General features: G+C 33.2%; 1 protein-coding gene across 2 annotated transcripts; it reads right to left on the reverse strand.

Annotated features, from left to right (window-relative positions):
• Positions 1–61: 61 nt before the first annotated feature.
• LOC105040842 (probable transcriptional regulatory protein At2g25830) lies at positions 62–5,276 on the reverse strand. Of its 2 annotated transcripts, XR_012139200.1 has the most exons (8): positions 4,953–5,276; positions 4,733–4,848; positions 3,999–4,060; positions 2,139–2,295; positions 1,784–2,061; positions 690–810; positions 347–492; positions 62–208 (listed from the first exon to the last, which is right to left on the reverse strand). XR_012139200.1 is itself a non-coding variant. In XM_029264369.2 (7 exons), the coding sequence occupies exons 1-7, from the start codon at positions 5,056–5,058 to the stop codon at positions 155–157; spliced, it is 894 nt and encodes a 297-aa protein (XP_029120202.2). In that variant the 5' UTR covers positions 5,059–5,275; the 3' UTR covers positions 89–154. The 2 variants fall into 2 exon arrangements, 1 of the variants encoding a protein (XP_029120202.2); XM_029264369.2 differs by lacking the exon at positions 347–492 and having other exon boundaries at positions 89–208; positions 4,953–5,275.
• Between the last annotated feature and the right edge of the window lie 4,343 nt (positions 5,277–9,619).

The raw sequence follows: 9,619 nt of genomic DNA on the forward strand, positions 1-9,619 counted from the left end.
TTAGAAATATCAACACAGCCCAAGCTGCAAAATATTAAAAAACAATAACGAGGATGATAAGAAGAAACAAATTGCTACTGGTTCTCACCAAATTGTTAAGAAAAATTGTCCATCATCACTTTGATCAGAATAAACAGCATCTACATCATCAAGTTCAAGTAATTTGGACATTAGTTTCCTTGTTTAACTCCATCGCTTCATCATCTACCTGTCAAATCACAGGGCGCAAGAAGCTTCAGGTGGAAAGTTGGATTTCAATAAGATTTGATCTGATTATTTTTAGGGAGAAACATTCGGGAAAGATGAAATCTATCTATAAAATAAAATATACATGGAAGACATTTACGTGATATTCAGTGTGTTGATGCGAATTTTCAAACCTATTATGACTGCTTAACTTCCTTAATGTGATGCTACTGGCCAATCTGCATACATCTAGCAGCATGGCAGGTCACATGGAGCACATGAATTCAGGTCATTTACACATATACCCTATGAATTGACAGTGGTAACAAGAAGTCAAACAAAAATTTACAGAACCAAATCTGAAAGAATAAATGATAAGCCTACTAAAGACACCTAGAGCAAAAGTTCCAGTGTGAATAGGGTTTACATGCACCAGTCAAGCCAAAAAGATATTGACAGCAACGTAAATGGAAAATCATAGGATACAAATAAGAATAACATACCTCAATGGGGTTCAGTGGCAGTAGTTCAAAACCATTGTCTGGTTCATATGCTATTCCTTCATCTTGCAGTTTTGATAGTATGGCGGAGTAGTTTTCAGCTTCAGTAACAATCTTATAATAGCTAAAAAAGGAATCAGCTTTCAGAACACTTCCCGAAGCAGTTTGATGTATTAAATGATTTTACTACTATAAGATACCAAATAAAGTTATCAATGTCCCAGGCTAAATATAAAAGAATGCTGCAATATGGTACTTTTATTTGCAAGAAGCAATTGCGGATGACATGCATTGTCACTGAGTATATTACTGTAATATAAACACCCATTTAGTGCATGCTTCTATGAGTATTCTACAATCTATACAGACCAGATAAAAGGATGTCAGATGCCTAAAAGAAGCATCGTAAATTCGTCTCAATGTCTTTTATGTGTTGTCAGAGACTATCCCAAAAACAAGACTAAATAAGTTTCCAACAATGACATCGTGCATCTCAGAAGCCAGATCACAAGTCCTGCTTCCTCTTCTGGCACTAGTTAGCTGATTCCACTTATAAGTAGGAGTAATCTGCAAACAGCATTATTCATCATTACAGGGTAATCTCAAGTCTCTCACATTCATCAATTTGATTAATAGCAATGAAAGAGATCATCAAATATCAACATCACAAGGTTGATAGTTGATAACCTTCTGGGGGCAGCACTGCTTTCAAACAATGGCGTGGATGGTTGAGAAAACCGGTGCATCCACTTACATTCTTTAGACAACTGTAGCACTCATAGTAGATCTCCTGGCTTCATTCCTTTCTTTAACAAGACTTGCCGATAGGCTGAGAATATAATCCAACAGTATAATGATGTGAAATTTTAGTTCTGACAGAGGATATTGTTGCTTTGCTGTGAAGTCCTAGACTACTATAACTTTCTTTAATATCATTATCTGCCCCTTGGTTTTGTATCCATCGTAAACATTTTTCACTGTTAGGTCACTTGGGATTACAATGCATTATACGAGAATAGCATGAGATAACGATATAAAAGGGGAAAAAAGTACTAAAAACAGCAAGTCATTTGGCTAATTTTTGCTCAGAAAATTACCTTTCTGAATGATCTTCTTCTGAGTCATCATCATACACTGTTGGCTCAATAACATCTTCAGCACCAGCATCTAAGGCAACAACAAGCAGCTGATCTTTATCAGCATCAGTTGCCTTTATGTTCACAACTCGGACACGCCTAAACTTGAATAAGATAGATCCTGGATCAGCCAGCTTTGCCCCAGAGTCCTTCACGACTCCTCTGACAGCAGCCACTGATCTGGTTATTTTATCGGTCAGGACTTCAACTACCATACCAACCCCGCCAAAACCATACACCTGAGTCATTATGTCTAGCATTAACTCCAAATGTAAAATTAAGTTTCCAGCCCATGAAACTGCATTGCCAAGCCTACCTCATAGAACTTCTCAATATAAGTCTCTTGTCCCTTTTCAGATGCTTTTTTGATGTTGCGCTCCACAATTTCCTTGGGTACATCTAGCTCTCTAGCTTTCTCCAATACAGCAGCTAAAGTTGTGTTCGATTTTGGATTTGGGCCAGCTTTCTTCACACTGTATGATTTAAATAAAAAAGCATGTTGAAGCCAGAATGTTTATGCAAAGATGAGACAGTACAGAATAGGGGAAAAGAGATTCATTGTACAATTTACACTTGAACGACATGCCACAGGTACACAAGAATCTGAAGTTCTGAACCTTAAGGAGGAAACAACATGGGTCATGTAACATCTGATGAAACATAAATTTAACATTGTGAAGCAAATATCATGAAATCAGTGCCATAGCCCTCATTGGAGTCACCACCAACTGCTTTGTCTTGCAGAAAATGACACACCATTTATGGCTTGAGTACTGGTGAGTTCAGCATTCTTCAGTCCCAAAATTTTATTGTCACGCTACTAGTACTATTAAAGGAGGAACAACTATTAGAAGTTATTTAACAAAAATCAACGAGCATTTGATATGTCATAAACAAATCTTGTTGTTGCCTAACATCCAAGGAGTACTCAAAAGAATAAATCGAAATCTAACACCAGAAACAAATGTCAAATTTGCCTTTTGGCCATCCATAAAATTACCAATTATATGCCAATAAGGAGTCTGTATCATGAGCTTGCATCTATAGAAATCTTTTATCAAATAGAAAGTTACCTAATTGACATATAAATCATATCAAGTTACACTTTAATCCACTGCAGCAGAGACATCATCTGCCACTTTTGCAAGTATTTATTTAAAATATCCAGGAGCACAACCATGGTCATTAACTTGGATCCTCCAATGAATCGAATTCTACATCAAAATTTAACCTAGAAATGGAAAGAAAAACAAGGGTGCCATGAAAGTTTAATTTACTTTTCTTTTAGCATAAGACTTGAAAGGTCAGAGATATTCCATCCAGTGAGAAAAGAATAACAGGATGCAGAAAACTTCACCTGAAAAAGTATTTCGAGATGGTAGGTGGTTTATGATATCTCCACTTTTTACAGAACATGGTCATTTATCTGTTTTTTATCTAATCTATACCATGTTTCCATTCCACTTCTCAACTCTACCCTCAAACTTGCCAAGCTAATTTTCAGTTGCAAAAGAAATATTATGGTGCATGAAACAATGTTTCAGTTCTTTGATGTGTGATTTACACCTTGAAGATGAATGCAGTCTCCTGGCTTGAACATTGTGTTCTTTCCACCTTGTCTAGATTCTTTCCTAATTCATGGAAAGCTTGAAGGAGGAGGATTGCTTTCCAGTTGCATGACCACAAACCATGTGTTTGATAAGGTTGATTTCTCTTAAGTCACTTTCTCCTCTTGGTTTCTTGATGAGCTTCTCTGTTGCCCATGGCTACCATGAAATAAATTCTGCACCAACTTAATAAAAATTGCAGTTTGCCAAACTCGGTTATTTAAAAGTTCTCATGCATGATTGATCTTTAATCCATAAGGTGGACTTCATATCAATGCAACAAGGACTGCATTTAAGTCTGCAGTTCAAAAAAGGTACTCTTGTTCACGATACTGGCAGATCCATACCTAAGAACTTATGGACCTTCTACAGGCAATGCTTTTATGAAAGTCCATGCCAGGATGTATGACAAGTATAATGTGTGTTGTTGATAAGGGAATTCTACTGAATTCATAGTTGCATACAATACCCAAAAAAAACTAGAATTGGTTCTAAGGAGCACCAATGGTCACCAACAATTTATCTCAAACTTTATAAACTTCCTAAGGAATGCAGCTTTATGAACTTACGCAGCAACAATTTCTTTTCCAATTTTTCCATTGCGTTTCATCTTCTTCAAATTCTGAGCATCCTGCATGCAAGTCACACTTGAAGATATGAGCAAATAAAATTCCCAGAAAGGATTCTGTGTTTGCATCTAAAGGTATCACTACCTTAGTCAAAACTTGGCCAGATATACCATGCACGGAGGCAATAAACAGTGAACAGCTTGTCAAAACTCACATGTTTGACAATAAATAAATATATAAATCATAATTAAGAAGATCTAAGTGTAGAACAGACATAACTATTTGCCAAAATCCTCTATGATAGTTGTGATAGTTCACTGTCAACAACTTGAGCAAGTTTTCTTTCAACACTTTCAAGAATTAGATAGAAAATATATCATTCCTTGCTCATCAACATTGGTGACAGAAGCTTGCTTTGATAAACATACTACTCAAACAGAATTTTCAGTTCCATTGATGCGTACATGAAAATTTTGAAGCATCTGCACGCGAAACCACTTGAAAATTAATCTCTACAAGTACTTGGATTACAAGTTTTCATTTTTGATGCTGTAAGTATCTGGGTGAGAAGTAATATACTTGGACATTAAGATGAATAGATCTTATACTGCACCAAGGCAACTGAATTGACCCGCTAGCCACCTCAGTGCTATCGACATTTGCATCAAGTGAAGAAATTCAATAATTAAAACAACAATCCATGAACTCGGAGAAAAGAGGGAAAAGCCTCGCACCTTTCTTCCAGCGATCTTGCAAGAACGCCGTCCCATACATACTGGAGGAGATGTCCATATCCTTCTCAATCTCAGTACATCACCCACTGTTGCTTTCTTCTCGAATAAATCAAACCCTGACAAAGAGAGAGATGGAACGAGGAACACAAAAGCAATGGCGTTTAAGAATTTCATTCAAAGAAAGAAAATGGGAACCAAAATGGTTTAGCAGGAGACGTACTCTGGAGCGTCGAGGGGTTCTTGAGAGACGAGAGGGAGGAGGAAAAGCCATGGGAGAGTGAGACTCTGCGGAGAAATGCTCTTAAAGTCCTCGCGGTGGAAGTCATCCCGGTCTCCTTTCGCTCGCTCCGATGTAGTTACGGTGTTCGATGAAATGCCCCGCCCAGGCACGGTGGGTTGGTTCAGGCTCGAGAATTAAGGCCGGGCAAAGCCGCAAAGCGTCCCCGGCGGCGTCTCGAAGTTGGACCTAGATAAATCGCGGGTGCAGCGCCTCCGTGGATTGACGGAGGAATAATTGGATCCCCAAAAAAAAACAAAAACTTTTGGCACAACCCTGTTTGGTTGGGCCATAAAAAGGTGGACGGAGAAAATTAAAAAGATAGATAATTTTTATCCATCATTTATTTTAAAAAATTATAAAAAAAAATAAATAAATAAAAAATAAATTATTCATCCATTTTGGACCACCATTTTGTATCCTTCCAAGATGAAGAAAGAAAGGAAGGTAGAATGGAACATTAAAGGATAGACTTTAACATTGATAAAATTATCTCTTATTAATTTTTTGGATAAAAAATACTTCTTTACTTTTCATTAATTTTTATTATATTATTAATTATATATTATTAAATTTTACTAGTTATTATTTTAATTATTATATATAATTTTCATAATTATAATTAAAAATTAAATTACCTTTTTTATTTATATTTATTATTTTTAATTAACTATTTGTATAATATTAATTAACTATTTAAACTAAATTATAAATTAGTTGTTTATATAATTAATTGATAAATTATATATTAAATTTAATATTTATATAATTTTAAATATAATTATATATTATAAAGATTATAAGTTTGTAGATTATTTATTTTTTTAGTATAAATAAGTATTATAAAATGATAATAATAATATTTTTATCAAAAAATAATTTAATAAAATATTATACAAATATCATCCATCTTTTTTCTCATTCATTCTATATCAAATAAAGGAGGAAATCATTTTTATCCATTCTTCCATGTTTCATCAAACAGATAAGAGGATGGATGAAAAATTTGTCCATCTTTTTCTCTATCCATCCTTCCGTCTCTATCCATTCTTCTTTCAATCCATCATTTATATTAAACAAGAGGTTAATGCTTACTTCGCATGCGTTAGATAGATACTTCTAAAATTTAATAATATCTGATTTTGGGCATTATCCCTCCAAACTTTAGTAAATACATTCACCACCTCCATATATTTAATTAGTTTAAATAATATTACAATGTTACCAAAAAAATCTTTGAATAAACTAAAATTAGAAATTAGTATCTTTTATATATAAAAAACATCATATCAGAATGTGTCTTAATTATCGAAATCGTAATATTTTTTTTTTTACTCTCTCTGATTTCACCCCAGCCGTTAAAATTTTTCATCTGCTTTTTAACTCATCCAACCATCCACCCTTTTTTGGTGAGGAAAAATAGAACGTTGTATCAAGAAAATAAAAGAGTAGTACAAGACGAACTGAAAATTATCCTCCTTGATTAGCAGATTTAAATATATATCTCACTTGTTTTCTTATTTAAAAAAAAATTATAAAATCTGAAAAAGCTCTAATTAATTAAAACTACAATATTGCTAGCAAAACCAGGGGACAAATTTGCAAGATAAGTTGGGTGTTATGATAATATAGATGTTCAACTAGGTAAATCAAGAAAGAGGCATATTTTAAAATAAATTAAGATATAAAATGAAAAAAAATTCAGACGATTGTTCTACTCTCCCTCAATGTGATATGTTTTATTTGTAAGCCTAAATCAAAAATTCAAAAATTTCATAATCTTTAAAAGCATACCTGATGAAGAAAAATACGATGCAGAAGAGAAGGAAGACATCTTACTGGGATTTCTTCCTGAAAATTGGTTTCTCTCCCTTCTCCCTTTCTTTAAGTCGTAGCAGCATCGATGGATTTTATACAACTTAATGGGCAGGGATAGGACCTTTATTTATAAAGGTTTATCAGTACTTCCATCAAGTAATCGGATGAGATTTGACTTCTATTTGAATTCAAGTTGATCATTATTTGAATTCAAAGTTCATGATAAACTAGAGTTCATGATAAATCAGGCCACTTAATTGGGATATTATCCAACATTCTCCCACTTGACTCGATTATAAAAATAATATTAAGCTTTAAAGCATAATCATTAGATGTGCATAGAGAAACAAATCTCTTTCTCAATGTTCATCATAATTACCTCATCATGACGAATCGCTAAATGCAAGTTATGGCGGTCATATACCATTTATTTATTATACTTCCTTCCATATACCACAATATTTGCAACTCAACACACTATATATATATATATCTTTTTTCTAATTTTTATGGCCCACAATAATGTCTTATAGGACTTTCCTATTATAATTAATTCAAGATATAAGATCTGTATACACCATTATAAGAGACAGAAAATTCATTAATGTAAATCAAAAAATATTTTATTGAGCTCAGAGTATCAAAATCATCATTAATATATTATTCATTAACACAACCAAGACCCATTCTATGTACATATTCTTTAAATGTCTTCGGCTGCAAGCCTTTTTTCAACGAATCTGCTATCATGAGATCAGTTCCAATCAATAGACACTCTTTATTTCTGAACCTCCTTCTTAACAATAAAATATTTTAACTTCATATATTTCGCACCTCTTAAATATTTGTCATTTTTGAAGTAGAATACTACTGCAGAATTATCATAGTAAATTTTTAGTGGCTTGATAATGGTGTCGACAATCCAAATCTTGAAATAAAATTTCACAGCCATAATGCCTGGACTATGGCTTCAAAACATGCCACAAACTCTGCTTCCATAGTGGATAAAGCAATGACAGATTCTTTGATACTTTTTCATGATATTATTTTCTTAGCAAATATAAAACGATAACCATATGTGGATTTTCTAAGCGGTCGCATCTCCTATACATAAGCATATAATTCTTCATTCCTTGTAGGTATCTTAAGAATTTTTTTATAGCTTTCTAATGATCTCTTTCAGGATTACTTTGATACCTGCCTAGCATCCCGACTGCAAAATTGATATCCGATCTTGTGTAAGTTTGCTCATATATTAAACTGCCCACAATAGAAGCATAAGGAATTGATTCTATTTCTTTATGTTCTTCATCATTCTTTGGACATTGCGTGAGACTGAATTTATCCTCTTTCTGTACTGGAACAATTTCGACTGAACATTTGTCCATATTAAATTTCTCTAAAGTTCTTTCGATATATCTTTTCTAAGTCAATCCTAAAAATCTTTATGATATAGCATGAAATATTTTAATCCTATCACATAGGATGCCTTTTCCATATCTTTTATTTCAAAATTCTTCGAGAGAAAATCTTTCATCTTGCGCAACATACTTAAATCATTAGCAGCAAGCAAAATATCATCAGCATATAGAACTAAAAATATAAATTTGCTCCCACTGATCTTTTGGTATATGCACCAATCGATGATGTTATTCTTAAATCCAAAAGATGTTATGGTATCATTAAACTTGATGTACCATTGCGTAGAAGCTTGTTTTAATCCATATGTTGATCTCTTTAATTTATACACTATCTAACATTTTTTCTTTATCGAGAAACCTTCAGGTTGATCCATATAAACTTTCTTCGAAGTTTTTATTAAGAAAGATTGTTTTCACATCTATTTGGTTTAACTCTAAATCATAATGAGCCACCAATACTATAATAATTCTTAATGAATCTTTTTTGAGATTGGTGAAATTTTTTTTTTATAGTCAATACCTCCTTTTTGAGTATAACCCTTGGCAACAAGTCTAACTTTATATCGTTTGATATTGCCATTCGAGTCACGCTTGATCTTAAAGACCCATTTACACCTGACTCATTTAGAACCTTCTGACAATTTGACAAGATCTCAGACTTTATTATGTTCCATGGATTTTAACTCATCTTTCATGGCATCAATCCATTTATCGGATTCAGCACTTTCTTTGGCTTGTGAAATTGAAACCGGATCTTTATTAATTCTAATATCAAAATCTGACTCCTGTAAGTAAACCATATAATCATCAGAAATAGTTGATCTTCTTTCCCTTTCAGATCTTCTTAAAAGTATTCTTTGTGGTTCAAGTATGTCAGATTTTTGTAAATCACTTTCTTCATGGGGTGATTTCTCATTTAAATGTTGTTCAATTTCAGGCACAACATTTTGTACAGGTGTGGATGAAGGAACACTTATGAGTAATGAAATGTCTACCCTAACTTCCTTTATTTCTACATTATGTCGTTCATCACTCCCACTGACTTTATAATTTTCAATAAATCTTGCATTACCGATTTTGACAATTCTCGGACTATGGTTTGGACAATAAAATCTATACCCTTTAAATTTTTCTGGATAACCAATAAAGCAACCACTAATCGTTTGAGAATCTATTTTTTTTTCATATGGATTATAAATTCTTATTTCCACTGCACAACCCCAAACATGAAGGTGTCTTAAACTAGGTTTCCTTCCAGTCCACAGTTCAAAAGGATTTTTTGAAACTGCCTTATTAGGAACTCTATTTAGTAAATATATAACGATTTTAAGAGCATATATCCACAATGATTTGGGTAGTAAGGAGTTACTT

Source organism: Elaeis guineensis, chromosome 2 (genome assembly GCF_000442705.2).
Source record: "Elaeis guineensis isolate ETL-2024a chromosome 2, EG11, whole genome shotgun sequence".
Taxonomy (NCBI): domain Eukaryota; kingdom Viridiplantae; phylum Streptophyta; class Magnoliopsida; order Arecales; family Arecaceae; genus Elaeis; species Elaeis guineensis.

Bases quoted from the DNA above. Each gene is read 5' to 3' on its own strand.
- LOC105040842 (XM_029264369.2), bottom strand. From the start codon at position 5,058: ATGACTTCCACCGCGAGGACTTTAAGAGCATTTCTCCGCAGAGTCTCA. The intron at 4,061-4,732 runs GTGCGAGGCTTT...ACTTGCATGCAG, and splicing joins GCAAGATCGCTGGAAGAAAG to GATGCTCAGAATTTGAAGAA. The intron at 2,062-2,138 runs GTAGGCTTGGCA...ATAATGACTCAG, and splicing joins ATATTGAGAAGTTCTATGAG to GTGTATGGTTTTGGCGGGGT.